The sequence below is a fragment of the Phoca vitulina genome, unplaced genomic scaffold, assembly GCF_004348235.1.
Source record: "Phoca vitulina isolate PV1807 unplaced genomic scaffold, GSC_HSeal_1.0 scaffold40, whole genome shotgun sequence".
In the NCBI taxonomy this organism is placed as follows: Eukaryota; Metazoa; Chordata; class Mammalia; order Carnivora; family Phocidae; genus Phoca; species Phoca vitulina.
Window position 1 is genome coordinate 19,362,674 of NW_022589743.1, and position 23,006 is coordinate 19,385,679.

Below are 23,006 nucleotides of genomic sequence, written 5' to 3' on the forward strand. Positions count from 1 at the left end.
CGGACAGCATACTGCATGTTGCAGAAAATAAGATTTGTGAATTTGAGTAGTTAGAAACTATCCAAGATGAAATACAGATAGGAACAAGAAGACTGCAAACCTGAACAATCAATCATCAAGCTGAGACAACTTAGCAGCATTATCCACAACAGAATGTAGTATGGAAACAACCCGAGTGCCCATTCATGAATGGATCCAGATGTGGTATCTATACACAATGGAATATTACTCAGCCCTAAGAAAGGACATCCTGCCATTTGTAACAGCATGGATGGACCCGGAGCGCATTAGACTAAGTGAGGTAAGTCACAGAAAAGCAAGTACTGTGTAACATTACTTATATGTGGAATCTAAAAAAGCCAAACTCATAAAAACAGAGAGTAGAATGGTGGTTACCAGAAGATGGGGTAGGGGGGTAGGACAGATGTTGTTTAAGGGTACAAACTTGCAATGAGTAATAAATAAATCCTAGAGACCTAATGCATGCTATAGTAAATACAGACAAAATTCTATTATAATCACCAAACTTCCTGAGACTATACCTTAATTATTCCAACCACTAAAAATAAATAATTATGTAATGTGATAGAAGTGCTAATATAAACACAATCGCAAACATATTACAATACATAAATCTATAAAATTAACATGTATAAATATATACAATGTTAAGGTCAAATTTATTTTATTTTATTTTATTTTTTTAAAGATTTTATTTATTTATTTGACAGAGAGAGACATAGCGAGAGAGGGAACACAAGCAGGGGGAGTGGGAGAGGGAGAACCAGACTCCCCACTAAGCAAGGAGCCCGATGGGGGACTCGATCCCAGGACCCTGGGATCATGACCTGAGCCGAAGGCAGACGCTTAACGACTGAGCCCCCCAGGCGCCCAAGGTCAAATATATTTTAGTTAAGAGGAAAAAAAAACTGGGGTGCCTGGGGAGGCTCCGTCATTAAGCATCTGCCTTCGGCTCAGGTCATGATCCCAGGGTCCTGGGATCGAACCCCGCATCGGGCTCCCTGCTCGGCGGGAGGCCTGTTTCTCCCTCTCCCACTCCCCCTGCTTGTGTTCCCTCTCTCACTGTCTCTCTGTGTCAAATAAATAAATAAAATCTTAAAAAAAAAAAGAGGAAAAACAACTGCTTGGAATTTTCCAAATCTGATGAAAATATAAACCCATTTGTACAAGAAGCTCAACAAACCCCAACCACATGAAACATGAAGAAAACTACGCCAACACACATCAAAGTCACAGGCACTCACGACTAGTGACAAAGAGAAAATCTTAAAAGCAGCAAAGAATAATGAACACAAGGGACTGAAACACATATATATACAAATCCATGAGTTCATCATAATACTAAAAAAAAAGTAAACTACCCCAAAACTCATTGGACAACCTCAGAGATTACTAGGGCACCATTACTCTATGAAGTGAAAAATAAATGGAAAGAATAAAGCATTTCTCGTGCCTTCCCTGTACAAACTATGTCAAAGTATCCAGACACTGCATGAGGAGAACTGCTTCTCAGAACTTTAACTAATAAATTCAGAAAGGCTAAGTGAATTACAAAATCACCATTTTTTTTAACCCTTAATGAAACAATCTACTAGGTAAAGATCATTCATGGCTACAAAATACTGTTAGTTCAAAGAGTGATGTGGGAACTTTATAATGGATGGATCAGCGTGGAAACAACTGAACTCACCAATCCATGTTAATATCATAAACGTATCTTCGGCTCTGATGCCATACAAAGTGCACAGCCCTGCCTATGCATGTATGACAGCCCCGAAACAGAACCTGAATCTAATCAAGCCCATAGATCTAACTGCCAGTTTACAAGTAAATAGGGAAGAGGAATATATTAACTGATACCATAAAGATACAATCAGCCAAATCCAAAATGTGAGAAATTTTATGAAAAATGACCCAAACAAATGGGTCAACAAATAAATGATATGAAAAGGATGAGGGAATTATTAGGGAGACTGAAAAAAATTCAAAAGACATTAATCAAATGTAAGATGTAAACCTTGTTTGGATCTGAATTTGCACACAGCATTTGAAACAATAGAAAGCCAAAAGAGGAGTATCTATGAGATGAAATTAAGGTATCAAGTTAATTTCATTAGGTATAATTATGATACTGTGGTTATGCTTTTTAAAAAGTCCTTATCCGGGGTTGCCTGAGTGGCTGTCGGTTAAGCGTCTGCCTTTGGCTCAGGTCATGATCCCAGGGTCCTGGGATCAAGGCCCACATCGGGCTCCCTGCTCAGCCAAGGAGTCTGCTTCTCCCTCTCCCTCTCCTCATGTGCTCTCTCTCTCATTCACTCTCTCTCAAATAAATAAATAAAATCTTTAAAAAAAGTCCTTATCAAGAGTGCCCGGCTATCTCAGTCAGAGGAGTGTGTGACTTCTGATCATGGGGTTTTGAGTTCGAGCCCCATGTTCAGTGTAGCGATTACTTAAAAATAAAATCTTAATAAATACATGAATAAGTAAATAAATAAAGTCCTTATCAGTTAGAGATACCTATGAAGTACATATGGGTAAAATTATATGATGGTCTTGAGATTTGTTTTAAAACTGTACAGGAAAAAATTAAAAAGGCATGTATGTGTATAGGAAAAGATAAAAAATGAATGGCAAAATGCTGATTATTATAATTCTTTTTGTAGATTTTTATTTTTTCCAATGATGTTATGACCTAAGGAAAATAATTTACTTACTTGGTGACTTGCCTAGGTTGTAACTATTAAAAAAACAAGGTTTTTGAGAGTTTACACCTTGCTTGTCCACTTGATGGGACTGAGTAGCTTCCTTCAGTTGAGATAGAATTTGTCTACCACTGCGCTGAGAAGACGCATTGACTTCAAATATCTAAAAGAAGAATATATGAAAGCAAGGCAGAATGGTTGGTTTTCCTTTAATTCAAGTGTAACTACTACATTAACATTCTCCCAGTGTAGCTCTTACTAACCTTGAATCCAAGCTCCTGAGCACAAGCATACACTGCCGCCGTTTTTCCCACTCCTGTTGGCCCTGTTATAAGAACAGTATTGCAAAGGCGAGTCTCTTCTTCGTCATCTGAACTGCCTTTAAAATCTATGCTGTCCGACAGATCTGAAAAATTATTCAAATGCACATTACCATTTGCTAATTGCTCAGGCAGCAATTCTACCTCACGAAACCCAATGATCAAACCTTACAAACTTCTTGCCGGTAAATGCTGGAAATTTAATTTACAAAAACTAGAAAATCAAATACAAAATACCAGTTAAGAAATTTTATATAAATATTTAGCTAATCTAACTCAAAATGTCCAGTGAAATGGAGAAAATAACTCAAAATACCTTCCTGTTTCTCATCTTTTTTTCCCTTCAAATTTTGTTTTTCTTCCAATTCAGCTCTTCTCTTCCAGTCTTTCAACCAACTGCCATAAGAAAATGTATGTTAATAAAAATAATTCACAGAATAGAGATATATCTCTTTGAATCAACTAAATAGTAAAATATATTTACATGGGCATGAATATTTTTAAATGAAGTAACTTTTACCAAAACACACAAGACTATAGGAGCAACGTTTTTCATGGCAACACTGTTCATATTAGCTTCCAAACGGAAAAACCTAAAAGTACCTCAGTAGAAGAAAAGATACACACAGTACAGTTACCTAAGAAACCAGTACGGAGCAACTATAAAGAACTGAGGAGAGGCGCCTGGGTGGCTCAGTCATTAAGCATCTGCCTTCGGCTCAGGTCATGATCCCAGGGTCGTGGGATCGAGCCCTGCATCGGGCTCCCTGCTTGGTGGGAAGCCTGCTTCTCCCTCTCCCACTCCCCCTGCTTGTGTTCCCTCTCTCGCTGTCCCTCTCTCCGTCAATTAAATAAATAAATAAAATCTTAAAAAAAAAAAAAAAAAGAACTGAGGAGACCCCGTGATGACATGAAAGATGTCTAATACACGGTGCTAAGCGTAAGTGGAAAGATGAAGTCCTAGTTTGGAGCTAGACTGCCCAAGCTTGAGTTCTAGCTCCCCAACTTTAGAGCTGTGTGACTCTGGACAAATAATTTAACCTCTGTAGGCCCATTCCTCATCTGTAAGATAAGGACAACAGTATATTATAGTTTTAAGGATTAAATGAGCTAAGAACAATGCAAGTACTTAGAATAGTGCTAGGCTCAAAGTGTTAACTATTATCATGGGTCCCTATTTCTTATATGAAATCCTTTGGACCAGGTGAGTTTTAGAATTCAAAAATTTTCAGATATTAGAAAAGTAACTTGGTACATATACCACATATAACACAATACCTCTAATGGGGTCTGTGGCGTTACATCCACAATCACTTAATATTTCTATTTTTAAAAAATGTATGTACTCCTACTAAGTGGGACCCATAAAAACCGTAATATATAATAAAGTTAATAACTTTCGGTTTACAGAACTTCTTGGATGTGGGAATCATAGACAAGGGATTATGGACCTGAATTAGTAGTAATATGATCCTATTTGTTAGGCAGAAAGGAGCTAATATATGCATAAAATTTTTTCTGTAAGGTTTTACAAGAAACCTTTAATAGTTGTTACCTCTGGAAAGTAGAAATGGAAGAAAAGAGGGATGTTTACTTTTCACATTTTTCTTTTTTTAAGATTTTACTATGTATTACTTTATAATTTCTAGATTTTAGTATAAATAAAACAAAGCAGTAAAACTAGATCCATAAACAATTTCTCAATTTTTTTACAAGTTTTACCAACCTATGTAACTTTTTTATAGCTAGCTCATTGCCTATGACTTCACTGGAGTTCTGAGGTTGATACTTTTCTGTCCAAAGCATGTCTTCAGTTCCAGAATCTAAAGCAAAAAATTTATATTAAAATATTTGTCCTTGACATAAGAATATATTCTGAGACATCTACAGTATTGTTTCATGTAAACAATGAGTATTTATACAAGTATTTATATCTACAAAATGCCAAAAGGGTCAATTTCAAAATTTAACATTACATTTAAAATGCTTTTTTTTTAATTTTTAGTATTTTTATTTGAGAGAGGGAGCCGGGGGAGAGACAGCACGAGTGGGGGGGAGGGGCAGAGGGACAAGCAGACTCCCTGCTGACTGGGGAGCCCAACCCTGGGCTTGATCCCAGGACCCTGAGATCATGACCTGAGCTGAAGTCAGATGCTTAACTGCCTGAGCCATCCAGGCGGCCCACATATAGTATTTTTCAAATCAAAAACCTTTCCCCTTAAAAGCTAACCACCACTGCGGTGCCTGGGTGACTTAGGTAAGTGTCCAATTCTTGATCTCAGTTCAGGTCTTGATCTCAGGGTTTTGAGTTCAAGCCTTGTTGGGCTCCACACTGGGCATGGAGCCAACTTTAAAAAGGGTGGGGAGGGGTGCCTGGGTGGCTCAATCGTTAAGCGTCTGCCTTCGGCTCGGGTCATGATCCCAGGGCCCTGCGATTGGACCCCACGTCGGGCTCCCTGCTCTGCAGGAAGCCTGCGTCTCCCTCTCCCACTCCGCCTGCTTGTGTTCCCTCTCTCGCTGTGTCTCTGTCAAATAAGTAAATAAAATCTAAGGGGAAAATAAATAAATAAATTAATTAATTAAAAAAGGGGGGCGCCTGGGTGGCTCAGTCAGTTAAGCATCCAACTCTTGATTTCAGCTCAGGTCATGATATCAGGGTCATGAACTCAGGGTAGCAAGATCAAGCCCATGTCTGGCTCCACACTTAGAGGAGTCTGCTCCTCTCCCCTCCTTCTGTCACCCCCCACCCCTGCACCCCAGCATGCTTTCTCCAACTCTCAAATAAATAAATAAATCTTAAAAAAAAAAAATAAATAAAAGGCTAACCACCATAAAGTCTCATGACAGTAAGGTTTAAAAATACACATTTAGGACGCCTGGGTGGCTCAGTCGGTTAAGTGTCTCCCTTTGGCTCAGGTCATGATCCCAGGGTCCAGGGATCGAGCCCCGCATCGGGCTCCTTGCTCAGCGGGGAGCCTGCTTCTCTCTCTGCCTGTTGCTCCCCCTGCTTGTGCTCTGGAGCACACGCACTCTCTCTCTGTGACAAATAAGTAGATAAATAAATAAATAAATATCTTTAAAAAAAAAAGTACACATTTAGAGGTGCTTGGCTGGCTCAATTGGTAGAGCACGTGACTCTTGATCTTGGGGTCATGAGTTCAAGCTCCACATTGGGGGTAGAGATTACTTAAAAAAAATTTAAGTATATTAAAAAATAAATAAAAGTACACATTTAAAATTTTAATAATCACTAAAAAACATGAAATATGAAAAATGATTCATACTATAAGAAATAATCTAAAGAGCAAAGGCAGCATAATTTTAGTGCAACTTCCTTTGACCCCCTGAAATAAAACATTAAACTGTCCTATTAAGTCAGCCTGGGTAAACGGACATGTACTACACTCCCATTTGAGAAGGCTGAATGTTGTAAAGATGCCAGTTCACTCCAAATTAATCTATATACTAATGCAAAATTAAAACCCCAATGGGATTTGTGGTAGGAGGATCTACAGTTCATTCAGCAATGTAGCTACATGAACACAGTTTAAAAAAACGATAGAAGACTTGCTGTACAAGTGTCAAAACATACTCTAAAGCTATGTAACGGGATGAATTAATTAATTCAACAGAATACTTTGAAAAAGCTAGATAACCCAAATAGGAACATGTCAGAGACATGTGAAACAGATATAAAATAAATTGTATAGTATAATTCCAGGTTTTTACAAAAGCACATGTATTTACAGAAGCACAGAAAAATCAAAGACCAAACACCAATCTGTTAAATGTGGTATTCTTTAAGGCTGTAATTAGTAAGGCTTCCACTTGTTTTATACACATACATTGCTTGAATGTTGCGATGAACATAAAGAGAAGAGAAAATGAGAGGTTAAATAAACAAAAGTGTTCTAGGACCAGAAGGAGAAGATCTAATTTACCAGGAACAAGAGAGCTTTCTGAGGAAGACTCTTTGCCATCATCTATTATCAGAACATCAGGATCTTCAACTGCTTCTGTTTCTACTTTACATGTTGTACTCAAGGCAGTTTGTTTCTTCCTGGATGTTTTAGAAAGAAGGCCTTTACAAGAGTCTAGCTTTATCCCAGTGGAGCTGTTTCTTTTGTCAAGCTCTTCTGGTTTCCCATTTATCTTTTTTGGACTTTGTGAATACTCGTTTGGTTTCTTTCTTTTTGACTTATGAATTTCCGTTTCCACTCGTTTCCTTTTGCTTTCTTTTTGGTTGATACTGGGCTCTCGTTGTGGACTTTCTATTTCAGAAATTACAGAAATGCATGTGCTTACTAATCAACGAAAACCAAATTTTAATATCCGACCATCTTAATGTCACTTCAAAATATCCAATAATCTTATTACTACAAAATGAAGAAGAATCAAATGTGGCATACTGAAAGCAAGCAGGCTATCTTGTTATTTAGATTGCCTTTTATACAAACTATGTAAATTCAAATGATCTCATCTAAGGCTTTCCTTTAATGAACTATTTATTAATATCTTAACATAATTAAAGCTGTCTTTGGGCTTGCATCTGTGGAAAATAGCAGGGGCCAACACTGCACTGAACAAGATGCTTTACTTAAGTTGAACAATTTTCCCTGCCAACCATAAACAATATTCTCTGTGGACTTGCAAGAGTCAATGACCAAGACTTAATGCTTTCAAAAGCAAAATGTTAATGTAAATGATAATACTTATCACTAACCTTGTTTACGATGACACTCAGAAACCACCTGGTGCTCACTTCGTTTTTTTAGAAGCAAAGAAAAATATTTCCTCAAAGAAAATTCAGGATTTGACCACCTAATTTCCTCCAGCAAAAGATTTCTTACTTCTTCAGTCAAATCTTTCCTTCTCTCCACAAACTATAATAAAGAATAAAATGCTCAATAACAGACACTGTCTATTTTTTAAAGATTTTTATTTTTTTTAAAGTAATCTCAGGCGCCTGGGTGGCTCAGTCGGTTAAGTGTCTGCCTTCAGCTCAGGTCAAGATCTCAGGGTCCTGGGATCGAGCCCCGCATCAGGCTCCCTGCTCGGCGGGAAGCCTGCTTCTCCCTCTCCCACTCCCCCTGATTCTGTTCCCTCTCTTGTGTCTCTGTCAAATAAATAAAATCTTAAAAAAAAAAAAAAAGATCTCAGGGTCCTGGGATTGAGCCTGGCATCAGGCTCCCTGCTCAGGGGAGGAGTCTGCTTCTCCCTCTGCCCCTCCCCCCACTTGCTCTCTGTCTCTGTCTCAAATAAATAAAATATTAATAAGTAAATAAATAATAAAGTAATCTCTGCGCCCAATATGGGGCTCACACTCACAATCCTGAGATCAAGAGTCTCTTGCTCCACTGACTGAGCCAGCTAGGTGCCCCCACACTGTCTATTAATACTAGTCACAACTACTTTCTGTCTATAATAAGTCAGTATTAATGCAGGAGAAGCTTTAGTGACTAAATACAACCTTGACAATGAAGCTGCATTTGCATACTTTTGAAGGACTTAGTTCATATTTTTTTGTTCCCTCTTTCAACTTACACATTTATTAGATTAGAATGCTGACTTATACAATATCTAAATGTGCTATATAATCTAGTATTCTTTTGAAATTGGCTGCCATTAATTATTTTTTTGGGGGGGCTACCATTAATTCTTAAAGCGTTTCTAAAGCTCTAGGAATATTTAAAAGAGATGCCTACCCCAATCGGGATTTATTTTTTAAAACTGGATTCTAGGGAAAAAAATGAACTTCAGACAACAATAGATTTCCAAATTTTTTTTCCCTTTGAAAGAGGTGAAGGAAACACCCTGCAATGGATGAGCTCTCCAGTACTTACCCCAACAGCAGACTTAGTACTTTTAGAATTTGAATTCAATGTTGAAAATTCACCAAGAGCAAGAACACATGTTGAGAGATCTAGTACTTTAGTATTCAGTTCTTTAAGTTTAGTTAAGAGAGAGCAAGTAGGTGGTTTCAAATGCCACAAATGGGATCCTAAAGAAAAATAGAAAACAAATATCTTAATTACTTGCGTTCACATACATCAAATGCCAAATATGCAAACATGAAAAGACTTGACAACTACATAAACACAAAGATCCCAGAACTCAGTGAGCGCACAGCGAACGCATTCTTCCTGTGAACAAATACAATTTATAAAAATTACTGAGCCTTCTGTTCCAACTGTTTAAAATAACCAAGCAATAGCAACCTTTCTTTTCTTTTTCTTTCTTCATTTTTTAAAAGATTTTATTTATTTATTCGACAGAAAGAGAGAGAGCACAAGCAGGGGGAGCAGCAGACTCCCCACTGAGCAGGGAGCCCGACATGGGGCTCGATTCCAGGACCCTGAGATCGTGACCTGAGCCGAAGGCAAACGCTTAACTAACTGAGCCACCCAGGTGCCCTCTTTTCTTTTTAAATCAACCTTGCTACTCAGGGTAAAAATTTCAGGGGCTGTTGGCATCCTGCTTTAAAATTTAAACTTTGAAGTCAGACCTAGGTTCAAATCCAGACTGTGCCACTTGCTAGCTAGGTGAGCATGGGCAAGGTCCTAAACCTTAGTTTCTTCTTCTCTACTATGGGGGTGGCAATAGTCTACCTCCTAGAGTTGTTATGGAGATTAAATTAGTCATGCATACAAAGTGCTCAGCAGAATGCCAGATACTAGTAAACCAATGTGCAATAACTCTTAAGGTTCTAAAAGAGATTCTCTCTGTGCTTGCCTCATCTCCTCATCTACAAATACATATGCTAAGTTTTACAGTAGCACTCTGGTGAAAAAGTGTTTATTAATATCAGGGAAGAAAAACAGAAGTAATTTCTATAGTTGAATATACTATTAAAAAATGCTGTAGGGGTGCCTGGGTGGCTCAGTCGTTGAGCGTCTGCCTTCGGCTTAGGTCATGATCCCAGGGTCCTGGGATCGAGCCCCGCATCAGGCTCCCTGCTCTGTGGGAGGCCTGCTTCTCCCTCTCCCACTCCCCCTGCTTGTGTTCCCTCTCTTCCTGTGTCTCTCTATGTCAAATAATAAATAAAAATCTTAAAAAAAAAAAAAAGATGCTGTATAAAACTGAACTGGTGAAAATAACAAGAAAAGTTTCATCAACTGACTGGCCAATGGCTGAACTAGGGAAGAAAGGGAAAGTAAAATATCATTAGAAAGACTGGCTAGGAATTTGCCTGTATAAATGGGAGGATGAGAGGCGCCTGGGTGGCTCAGTCGGTTGAGCATCTGATTTCAGCTCAGGTCATGATCTCGGGGTCTTGGGATCGAGCCCTGTGTCGGGCCCCCCATTCAGCGGGGAGTCTACTTGTCCCTCTCCCCCTGCTCATGCTCTTTCTCTCATAAATAAATAAATAATAAATAAATAAATAAATAAATAAATAAATAAAAAAAACTAAATGGGAGGCTGAAGAAAACTCAAAAACTACCAAGGTCAGGGGCGCCTGGGTGGCTCAGTCGTTAAGCGTCTGCCTTCGGCTCGGGTCATGGTCCCAGGACCATGGCGGGGCCGCCTGCTTCTCCCTTTCCCACTCCCCCGCTTGTGTTCCCTCCCGCTGTGTCTCTCTCTGTCAAATAAATAAATAAAATCTTTAAAAAAAACAAACAAAAAACTACCAAGGTCAGAAACACAAAATGAAAAGAGAACACAGAATATATTTCGTGAGTAGAGGGAGTGCATTAAACCAAACCACAAAGCCAGTTAAGAAGAATATAAGGGCTTTTGTGCTGGCAAAGAAACAAAACAAAACAAAAACAAAAAAAAACACCTCTAGGCAGGGACAATGATGAGAAAGATATAAAGCTTTATACACCTTTGGTAATTAAAAACTAGATAAGTAAAATAAGATTGTGGTTGCTACAGCATTTGAATCCAAACAGAAGCAGGTTCTGATCAAGCTAAGACCACTGTGCAAGTGGCTTGTGCAAGCAGCTCACCCTTGTGCACGGTGCATGTGAGGAAAGGGTGAAGTGGAGCGTGCAGCACTGCGACTTGTTACCTACTCCAGCAGATATTTATACGGTTTGAGAGAGGAAAAGCTGTTCTGGAAAGGAGGCAAACAGACTGCCCTTGAACATTCAACAGCCCATTGGAAAGAATAGAGCTGGAGCTCCTCTGAGAAAGTCTTAGCAATCATCTGTTCACACACAGGCTACGTGTGTAAAGAGCACTGCGTTCCATTTAGAACACAGTGCCTCTCTGGAGAACAATATCCGCTGGGGTCCCACCCACGTGCCTGTTCTTCACCAGCACAGGGGGTGCACAGCGGCTAAGGGATGAGGATGCTGCTGACTCTCTTGCCCCGACCCCCCCCAACCTCGGAAAGTGGGTACAAGACTGAGGAAGAGAGAATGAAACACATCCTTCGAATTCCCACTAAAATCCCCTTAAGAATTATCTTTAAACCTTAGCCTCATTTTAAGTCAACTTACGGTTTCACATTACTTCCAACATTTAAAAATATTTCATTATGACAAACTCACCATCATCTTTTTGTCGTACATGGACGACTCTCTGGAAACCAGCACTCGCTGCACTGTACACATCTAATGCAGCAGCTTTCTTTGCGATCTGTCGTTTCAGCAAATCCGGCAACCCACTCATTAGAAAGTCACGCTTTGCTTTAAACTGCACATCATAATCCTGAGTCTTTTCGGATGTATCTTGACTTTCAAGAAAATGATGTGAAAGAAGAAAGCTAAGGTTATACACACTTAAAAAAAAATAAACTATAAAACACTTCTAATTTAATTTGAAAAAATCAGCTTCCTGAAATGTTAGCTGGTCAAATTCATTTTTGCTTATCATAAAAACAAGTCTATCAGTTGTAAGAAATTAAGTAAAAATAAGTATATATAGAAAAATCATTTGAAGGACATCCACCAAAATGTTAACAGAGACTATCTTTGAGTGGTGAGTTTTTTCCCTTATGTCTTTTGTCTTCTTTTTTAAAAAACAAGCATTTATATTATAATCAGAAAACAAAATAAGTGTTATATTTCAAAAAGTTAATGCAAAAATTTCTAATGTGATACTGTTTCCCAAATAATAGCAAGAACATTAGGGCCTTTACTACTGATGCCTCAGTTTTACCTGGCTTATCTTCATATTGCTAATCTAAGAGTCTTGACTTCAGTGGGAGGGAGGTGAGGGGGTAGGGGAGGATGGGATGCTGGAGTAGTGGAGGGGGGAGAGTGTGGTATCACAGCTTATTTGCCCTTCCTAGCCTGTCATATACAGAGTGAGGATTGTCATATTCTCTACAAACAGAAATTTGGGTTGGTAATTAAAAAGAGGCTACAAAAACTTCCATTTCTCGTTTCCTTTTCTATTTGAGAGAAATGAGGGAAAGATGAGATCTAAAGCCAGAGTGAAGGAATTAATCTTAGAAAAGAGGTGGTGTACCTTTTTTACTGTTAATTGGAAGAAGGAGGAAAAGATGGGTGAAGCTGTAGCTAAATGAATATGTGCCTGGGGTGCCTGGCTGGCTCAGTTGGTAGAGCATGCAACTCTTGATCTCGGAGTTGTAAGTTTGAGCCCCATGTTGGCTGTAGAGATTACTTAAAAATAAAATCTTAGAAAAAAAAGAGTATGTGCCTATAGCAGAAGGTAAACTTTAAGGTAGTAATGTAAAATATATACATATTATATATATGTTATACAATATGTGTTATATACAGTTATAAATAGTTTGGGTGTGTGTGTGTGTGCGTGTGTGTGTATGTGTGTATTTCCTAGCTTTATCTGCTAAGAAGGCCTAGAAGCATTGATACCTCAGGAGCAATGAGTAAAATAAGCACCTAGATCTTGGTTTCTAAATACCATCCTCCACTAAAAGGAACCAGGGCTCTGTGGAGAAAAGGCTGTTTTACAAAGCTGGGACAGGGCAAATCAAAGATGAACCTGGAACATCTTCCTGTTTCAGAAAGTAAGGAATGCTGAATAAATGACGGGGATGTGTCAAAGGGGCACAGAAACCAAGGTGAAAGCCTCCCACTGGCTAAATGAGAAACAATCTGAGTATCAAAATAAAAATTAATGGATTAAAATTCCATAAAAAAATAGGAAATAATGAATAAATGAATAAATAGGTAAATGAGATATGTAAAAGCACTTTCTCATAGCAGCCAACAAATAGAAAAACAAGAGATAATCAGCAACAGCTAGTAATCACCATTTGACAATGATCACAGTGTGGTTAATCCAGGTGGAAGCCATCAATGTTAATGCTAATAACTGGAAGTCTGCTGAAGAACAAGATATTGGCATTATCTTAGAATGCCTTCCCCCAAATATGAATCAGTTTCAAAGGGAAAGGGTGAATTTAAGGTGGAGAAATACAGCAGATGTCAAGAGTCCAGCTGCTCAAGGTCGGCATCACTGGTGAGGAGAGGGGTTAAGGTCACATACACCACTGTATGTGATGTACTGAGAAGAGCAGAGTACCGTTTCTGTGGTAATCCTGACAAGAATGTAGAACCGTAGTCTCATAGTGAGGAAGTATCAGACAGACCCAGGTTGAGAGTCATCCTACAACAAACGCAGTCTGCGCACGTCAATAAAAACGGTCAAGGAAATGGGAAATCTTGGTGAAGGGGATATGGAGTTCTTTGTAGTATTCTGGCAACTTTCTTAAAGTTATTTCAACATAAATTATTTTTTAAATTCTTTCATCGCACACCAATTTAGGAACATAAGAATAATTCTAATAAACTTAAGTAGTCCAAAACCAGCAAATTTCTTCCTTCAAACAATTCTACTGGCTAAAGCAAATGCATATAAGATGAAATGGTAGACTGTGGGATCTATAGGTTAAAAAAAAAAAATCAATTGTATTTCTATATACTCCAAATCAACAATTAGAAAATAATACCGTTTACAATAATATTAAATACATGAAATACTCAGAGATAAATTTAACACAACACGTATAAAACCTCTACATTGAGAACCACAGAAATTAAAAACAAATAGAAATATATACCATGTTCTTGGATCAGAAGACTTAATATTATTAAGATATCAATTCTCTCACAATTTAATACAATCATTAGCAAAATCCCAGCAGAATTCTACATGAAGTTCCTAACATCTTTATTCATAATAGCTTAAAACTGGAAACAACCCAAATGTCCACCAACAGGAGAAGAGACGGACAAAAGTGGTGTATCCATACAGTGGAATATTACTCAGCAAAAACATAACAATGAACTACCGATACATAGTTGACCCTTGAACGTGGGAGTTTGGGTGCCGACCCCCTGTGCAGTCAAAGATGCATGTGTAATGTTTGACTCCCCCAAAATTTACCTACTAATAATAGCTTACCGTGGACCAGAAGCCTTCCTGACTCACATTAACCGTTGATTTAACACATAGTCTAAGTTGTGTGTATTATATGCTATATTCTTTACAATAAAGTAAGCTAGAGACAAAAATAGTAAGAAAGTCCTAAGGAAAATACATTTTACAGCACCATAATGTAAAACATCCATGTAAGGGGGCCTGCGCCATTCAAGCCATGTTGTTCAAGAGTTGACTGTATTTGGGGCGCCTAGGTGGCTCAGTCGTTAAGTGTCTGCCTTCGGCTCAGGTCATGATTCCAGGTCCTGGGATCGAGCCCCGCATCAGGCTCCCTGCTCCGCGGGAAGCCTGCTTCTCCCTCTCCCACTCCCCCTGCTTGTGTTCCCTCTCTCTGTGTGTCTCTCTCTGTCAAATAAATAAATAAAATCTTAAAAAAAAAAAAAAGAGTTGACTGTATTTAAGGACATGAATAAACCTCAAAATCAGCACACTGAATGAAAGAGGCCAGGTTAAAAAAAGAGTACATATGATTTCACTAATAAAGAATTCTAGAAAATGCAAATTAACATAGAGAAAAAGAGATTGGCACTTGTCTGGGCCGGGACTAGAAGGAGGACTGCTGGAGGGCATGAGGAGTCTTTCGGAGGGCAATGGAAATAAATCCGTATCTGTATGGCAGGGGTGGTGCGTTCACTACATATCCAACTGACAAAGCTCATCAAGCTACATGCTTTCAATAAAGGTGACTATATGTAAATTATACCTCAATGAGGTTTAAAAATTTAACTAATCGATTAAAAATAATAAAAGGTAAAAGAATAAAAAATAATATACCACTGTAAACCTATATAGAATGGCTAAAATTTAAAAAGTCTGAAATGCCAAGTGTTAGGGACTGGAACTCTCATACACTGCCTGTGGGAATGTAAAATGGAACAACCACTTGGGAAAAAAGCTCGGCAGATTCTTATAATGTTAAACATACACCCACCCAGTGACAGAGCAATTCCATTTCTAGGTATTTACTCAAGAGAAATGAGAACACTGTTTACACACGTGTATGGAATGTTCACAGCAGCCTAATTAATAATAGCCAAATACTGGAAACAACCCAAATGACCATCAATAAAAGAATGGATAAACAAACTGTGGTATTTTCATATAAGGAATACTATTCAGCAATAAAAAAGAACAGACTACTGATACATTACCCTGACTGAAAGAAGCCAGAGACAAAAGTCCTGTATGATTTCATTTCAAAATCCTGTATGATTTCATTTCTATGAAATTCTAGAAAAGGCAAACCAATCTAAATCAACAGAAAACAGATCAGAAATTGCACGGGAGTTGGGGGCAGGGATTAACTGCAAAGAGGCACAAAGGAACTTTTTTGAGTGTGATGAAAATGCTTTCTCTTTATTGTTGGGGAGATTACACAGATGTGTGCATTTGTTAAACCTCAAACTATTTACTTGATATTGTATGCATATGATTGTATGTACATTATACCTGAATAAAGTTGATTTTTAAAAAAAGTGTGTGTACTGAGCAAAAGCAATTAGATATAAAAGAAATATAAAGTTTACACGAAGTTCTGAAACTGACAAAACTAATCCATGGTGACAGAAATGAAACTAATCAATGGTGATGAAATCAGGATAGTGGTAACCTTTTGTTGTGGTAGGATGGGAGTAACAGAAAAAGAGTAACCTTTCAGGAGTAAAAGAAATAGGTTAAATCTTGATTTAATGTACTTTTGAAAACCGTTATGCTGAAGAATGATGCATTTAACAAAGCCAATGAACAAACAAAACAGAAACAGACTGATGACACAGGAAACGAAGTGTTGGCTACCAGAGTGGGGAAGGGGAGGGGGCAGACAAAATAGGGGAAGGGGATTAACAGGTACAAACTTCAAGTCATAAACCAGTTAAGTCACGGGGATGAAATGTACAGCACAGCAAGTATAGTCATCAACTGCAGCAACTTTCTGTACAGTGACAGATGGTAACTTATCATGGGGATCTTTTTGTAACGTATAAAAGTATCGAATCACTATTATGTACATCTCAAACTAACAGGATATTGTATGTCAATTATACTTCAATACAAAAAAGATTTGTGCATTTAACAATATGTAATTATACCTCAATAAAAGTGGAAGAGGAAAAAATAACCTGAACCATGATGTCCCTAAACCTGGTCTTCTGCCATCATGCCATACACTTGCACAGGGATACCAGAACTAAAGTGTCATCCTCACACCTTCCTCTCTCCTACCCCCAGCCCCCAGATCTAATTAATCATTATGGATTTTGATCTAGCAAACTGATCCAGCAGTCAGAATAAACTTTCCAAAATTCCAAATGTTTACGTCCATACTTATGTTTAAAACCCTCTGACTGCTTCTTATTGCCCTTGGTGTAATGACAAAATTCTTGGACCAAAATTCTTGGTCCAAAGGTGCTACGTGGGCTGGCATCCACCTCTCCAGCTTAATCCTACATTTCTCTCCCCTCTGCTCTCTGTGCTCAAGTCACACTGGCATTCTTTCAACCTTCTCTATTTGCCATGCTCCTTCCAGCTACAGGGACTCTGCAGACTGTTCCCTCTGGTTAGAACACTGTTCCACCCCAATGAACTCCTGTTCATCCTTCAGTTCAGGTGACATTTCCTCAGCAAAGCCTTACTTGACCAGACCAAATCCACTTAATATAAACTTTAGTAGAACTTAGTACCTCTCCTTAATACAACTGCAATTTTTCATTTGTTGGCCCAATTAATGTTTAATCATAGATTATCTTTCCTCTAGAGTATAAGCCTCATGAGGACAGAGAATGTGTCTTGTTTTTTTCCCATAATATTCCCAGTGCCAAATACACTGCCTGGTACATAGTAGGTATTTAAAGATTTTATTTTATTCATTTATTTTTACTTATTTTTTTTTAATGTAATCTCTACCCCCAGTGTGGGGCTCAAACTCATGACTTCGAGATCAAGAGTTGCACGCTCCTCGACTGAGCCAGCCAGGCGCTCCATAGCAGGTATTTAAATATTTACTGAATAAGTTCATAATCAGTTCTTCAGTGATTTTGGTTTGTTTATTTCTCCACAGTTTCATCTAGAAATGGGCCACAAAGTGTCTGATCTTCAAATTGCAGTTGTAGCACTGTCAATATCGTCATCTTTAAAAGTGCATTTATTAAAGCCTCAAATGATAACGTACATGCTTTCTCATCAAAGTAAAGGAAAAAATACAAAAAACATTCTGTAAGATACTTCGGCATTTAAAAATTTGTATTGGACTGACCTGCTTTCATCAAAACCAAGAACAGGATCAGCTGTTTTTTGAGCCTTTCTGGTAAGAAATAAAGGAGCAACTTTCATTTTCCCTTAGAAAAATAAATACTTAGGTTAGTGTCAGTGTTTATAATCTCTACTTACTTCCAGTTGCTTTCAAATTATACCTCTACCTTCTTAAACTTAAAAAAAATTAACCCATTTAACTTTTTTTAACCTTAAAAAACCTAACTTTTTAATTTAAAAAATTTCTATATAATGATCTGGTCTCCCAGTATCATTATCAGAATCTCCTGGCAACTTTTTTTTAAACTACAGATTCCCACAACCCACCTCCAGAGATTCTTAGTCAATATGCCTAGGGAAAGGCCTAAAGATTTAAGAAACTTTTTAATTTACTCTGGTGATTTTGATGATCCATCAGGTTTGGGAACCTCTAAACTTAACTGAGGCTAAATAGATAGGTAGAAATGAAATAACCTGAAGGGACTCAATTACCTTTATAAAACTCTTCACTACCTTCTAACTTTACTTATTAAAATAGGAACACTTAATATAATTAAAAGTGTACACTGTAGAAGACAGGGAATTAAATTAAAATGACAGCATTCAGAGCAATATAATCCCTCTAAAACATTCTAATGTTCATCATAAACATTATCAAATTTGATTACCAGGTACATTTTTAGGAGTCTTGTTTAGTTTTTTTCCTAGCACATCATTCAGACACTGAAGTTTCTTCTGATTTTTCTCAGGATGCTTTAAAGAAGTATGATTTGAATCGATTATTATTACAGAGTCCTAAGACAGAATAAGAAAAACATTTTAAAAATATGTCATGCAATTGATGTTTTAAAATATCAAAAGGATTATGATGCTAGAAGCCATAGGTAAGATAATGACATTAGCAGCTCCATACCTCTCTCCATCAGACACTACCTGACTAATACAGAAAACATATAGTGACAATAGCCTACACTACATCATACAAGTTCCCATATCAAAGAGTGGATTTATTATGACCATGGGTCTTCTTTTTTAAAGAAGCAACCAACAGACTTTATTCCAGACAAAAGAATCAATATGACCAAACTATAAAAATTTTAGCTATACTCTTTGAAAGCTATACGTCCTATAAATGTATTAGATGAAGTCTGATCCATTTCCATGTGGTCAGCATGCATTTCCTGAGCATCTATTCCATGTCAGGCAATACCGCAGGCACTGAGAGCACACAGACAGATGAAACAAGAGTTGGCTTCAAGATTACACCAGGGCTTAGGGGACAGAAGGAGAGCTAGTCTATAAGCAGGTAGTTCTGAAACAGTATGGTGAGAGCAGTATTGACCAAAATACAAAAAACCATGTAAGTCTACTTGCCTTGAAGGCATCAGTAAAGCTTTCAAGTGGAGGCATTATTCCTAATAGCCAAAAAGCAGAAACAACCCAAATGTCCATCAATAGGTAATAGGTAAATAAAATGTGATATATATCCATACAATGGGGTATTTGGCAATAAAAAGAAATGAAATACTGATGCTACCACATGGATGAACCTTGAGAACATGATGATGAGTGAAGCCAGACACAAAGGACTGTATCTTGTATGTATGATACCATTTATATGAAATGTTCAGAATAGGCAAATCTATAGAGACAGGAAGTAGATTAGTGGTTGGCTGCGGCTGGGGGAGGGGAGATTAGGAAGTGACAGCTAAGGGGAACGGGGGTTCTTTTTGGGGTAATGAAATGTTCTAAAATTGTGGTGATGGATGCACAACTCTGTGACTATATTAAAAGCCAATGAATTGTACACTTTAAAGAGTGAATTGTATGGTATGTGACTTATATCTCTATAATAAAGCTGGTTTTAAAAAAAGAGGAAGTGTTAGCATTTAGCAGGACTTAATGTTTGAGTAGGAATTCCTCAGGTAAAAGAGAGTACTTGGAATATGCATTTCAAGCTGAGACTACAAAGTGGAAAAAGTAAAAATTGCACCATTTGGGGAGAAATAAATAATTTAGTGTGACTAGAGCAAATAGTGTATGAGGAAGGTGGTTGTTTTGAGGAAAGGGAAGGGCTAATTCAGCCTATAAAGGATCTCGAATGACTTAATAAGGATTCAGACTGTATTATTCTACAGGCAAAAGAACCAAAAGCTTCTAAAACAGAACTGAAAATACTATTCTTTCTACCACCTCAAGGGTATCTTACAGTTCTACCCTATAACTTTATAATGGTTTCCTTCTCCCACTCCAAGCAGCAAAATAGGACAGAACTCATACCAATAAATATTTCTACTACTTACTTCTGTTTCTGACGATTGCTTCCTTTCAGGAAGTGTCTGATGTCTAGATGAACGTCTCAAGGGTGTCACTATTTCTTCAGTAGCTTTTGACCTACTAATGTGTAAAGCTTTTGCTTTTTCAATCAATTGTTTTGCTTTAAATACATTTTTGGAAGCACTGCTTGCCTAAACAATAAAATATGAAATATTAATTTAGGTCAGTGGCAAACATTTCATATTTAATAATAAAAAAAATTAGAAAAGGCAAAACCTTGGAGACAGTAAAAAAGGTCAGTGGTTGCCAGGAGTTAAGTGGGGAGGAAGGGATGAACAGGCACAGCATAGAGCATGTTTAAGGCAGTGATATCGTACTATATGGATGATACTCTAATGGTGAATACATGCCATGATGTACATCTAAACCCACAGAATATACAAGACCAAGAGTGAACCCTAATGTAAACTACAGACTCTGGGTGATAATGATCTGACAATGTAGGTTTATCAATTGTAACAAATGTACTCTGGTATTGATAATGTGGGAGGCTATGCAGTGTGGGGGCAGGAGGTATATGGGAAATCTTGGTATCTTCCACTCAGTTTTGCTGTGAAGCTAAAACTGTTCTTTTTTTTTTTTTTAAAGATTTTATTTATTTATTTGCCGAGAGAGAGAGAGAGAGAGAGACAGCGAGAGAGGGAACACAAGCAGGGGGAGTGGGAGAGGGAGAAGCAGGCTTCCTACCAAACAGGGAGCCTGATGCGGGTCTCGATCCCAGGACCCTGGGATCATGACCTGAGCCGAAGGCAGACACTTAAGGACTGAGCCACCCAGGCACCCCAAGCTAAAACTGTTCTAAAAAATAAAGTTCAGGGGCGCCTGGGTGGCTCAGTCGTTAAGCGTCTGCCTTCGGCTCAGGTCATGATCCCAGGGTCCTGGGATTGAGCCCCGCATTGGGCTCCCTGCTCTGCGGGAAGCCTGCTTCTCCCTCTCCCACTCCCCCTGCTTGTGTTCCCTCTCTCGCTGTGTCTCTCTCTGTCAAATTAAAAAAAAAAAATCAATCTAAAGAAAATAAAGTCCATTAAAAAATATATGTAAGACTATAATCACAAATCATGTTAAATAAAAGACAAAGAAACAGTTACTCAAATCTTAGCAAGGAAATTAAATTACAATGTGTCTAGTTATACTTGGTTTGCCTTTATTTCTAACTGGAAATTTATTCAGATAAATATAACTACATTTGTGAAAAACACCAAGAGAGATGTCTATATTACATGTCCACATGGATTAGAAAGAATTGTTGGTTATTTCCCCACCACCTTCATGGCATCTGTTCTTTGATTTTAGTCACGTTTAAGATGAATCCATTGGAGAGAGGCTGAAAAGGTACTAATAATGGAAAAGAGCACTAGATAAGAATAAAGTCTGGCCTTTAGGCCTGACTTTGCCATTGATGTACTAAGTGATCTTGCACATTTAAATATTATCTTCCAGACAATGTGCTTTCCATATTCTGAATTCTATAGGCTTATATGTTTAGATTAAAAACATCCAGGAGCACCGGGGGCACCTGGGTGGCTTAGTCGGTTAAGCGTCTGCCTTCGGCTCGGGTCATGATCCCAGGGTGCTGGGATCAAGCCCTGCATCGGGCTCCCTGCTCAGCAGGGGTCTGCTTCTCCCTCTCCCTCTGTGCTCTCTTTCTCTCTCAAATAAATAAATAAAATCTTAAAAAAAAAAAAAATCCAGGGGCACCTGGGTGGCTCAGTAGGTTAAGCGTCTGACTCTTAATTTCAGCTCAGGTCATGATCTCAGGGTCGAGCCCAAGTCAGGCTCTGCATTCAGCTCAGTCTGCTTGTCCCTCTCCCACTGCCCTTACTCCTGCTCAAGCTCACTCACTCTCTCTCAAATATATAAATAAAATCTTTAAAATAATAAAGTGGGTTACCTCTAGAGAGTAGAAGATGAAAAGTTTTCACTTTTAATTTTATGAATTTCTGGTTTTTTTAACCAATGTTTGCTGTTTTTTAAAAAGTACTGAAAAGCATAGGCATGGATATCCAAAATATATGTAAAAGGGTTAGGAAAACATAAAGATTTGCTTCTGTACAGTAGAGCAATAGATTTGTTGTTCTGCTAGCAAAATTTTTGGCAGGCTGATCAAATCTTATAAATTCTTACAAAATAATTGACCTAAATTTAAATTAACAACTCAATTATTGAAAGAAACTGTTACACAGAAAGATGTTTTAGTGAAGGTGTGGGAAAAAACCATACACATACACATTTTGGCAAGTAATTCTGCTATTACTTGAAAACTGTTTTTTTCTAATAGTTGTTTTTTTAAAAAGATTTTATTTATTTATTCGAGAGAGAGCGCAAGTAAGTGGCGGGGGGGAGGGAGGGAGAGGGAGAGAGAATTTCGAGCAGACTTCATGTTTAGCACAGAGCCCCACCCAGGGCTTAATCTCTCAACCCTAAGATCATGACCTGAGCTAAAACCAAGAGTTGGACGCTTAACTGACTGAGCCACCCAGGCGCCCCAGTTATTTTTTTCTGATAAAAATTTTAAAAAGTTCATGTTTATAAAAAAACAAAACAGAAAAATAAAGAAAACTAAAACCAATCATAATCCTATCACCTTGAAAATAGTCATTTCCAACACCCTACTTTCTGACCTAGTCACCCATCCTCCCAGCCTTACTTGATTACTCCTGACTACATCAGAAACCTCTCTTGATAGCACTCTTTACTTTCTCCCTGTTTACCAGCCTCTACTCCACCCCACGCAGCTTGGATCCCACTGTACACCACTTCAACTACTCTTAAAAATGTTCTCACCTCCTTTGGCTCCACTGTTCCTTCAAAACAGGGTTAAATATTTATGAGATTAATGGTAAGTATTAAGCATAGCGCCTGGAATGTGATACACAGTCAAAAAACATGATAGCTGTTAAATAACAAAAAAAGAGACACCAATCTTCTGTCGCAGTGGTATTCACCCAAGGATTATGTCACAGTCACATTGGGGGCTTTTCAACATACACATACCTGTACCTAC

General features: G+C 38.0%; 1 protein-coding gene across 2 annotated transcripts in view; it reads right to left on the reverse strand.

Annotated features, from left to right (window-relative positions):
* Positions 1 to 23,006, reverse strand: part of ATAD5 (ATPase family AAA domain containing 5) — a 45,265-nt gene that overhangs the window by 13,998 nt on the left and 8,261 nt on the right. For both annotated transcript variants that reach the window (XM_032428999.1, XM_032429000.1), the window contains exons 4-14: positions 19,969 to 20,133; positions 18,334 to 18,460; positions 17,670 to 17,751; positions 11,539 to 11,723; positions 8,887 to 9,044; positions 7,767 to 7,926; positions 6,985 to 7,314; positions 4,770 to 4,866; positions 3,360 to 3,439; positions 2,987 to 3,129; positions 2,736 to 2,886 (exon numbers count right to left, since the gene is read on the reverse strand). In XM_032428999.1, coding sequence (XP_032284890.1) covers positions 2,736 to 2,886; positions 2,987 to 3,129; positions 3,360 to 3,439; positions 4,770 to 4,866; positions 6,985 to 7,314; positions 7,767 to 7,926; positions 8,887 to 9,044; positions 11,539 to 11,723; positions 17,670 to 17,751; positions 18,334 to 18,460; positions 19,969 to 20,133 — 1,678 coding nt within the window. The remainder of the gene's footprint in view (positions 1 to 2,735; positions 2,887 to 2,986; positions 3,130 to 3,359; positions 3,440 to 4,769; positions 4,867 to 6,984; positions 7,315 to 7,766; positions 7,927 to 8,886; positions 9,045 to 11,538; positions 11,724 to 17,669; positions 17,752 to 18,333; positions 18,461 to 19,968; positions 20,134 to 23,006) is intronic.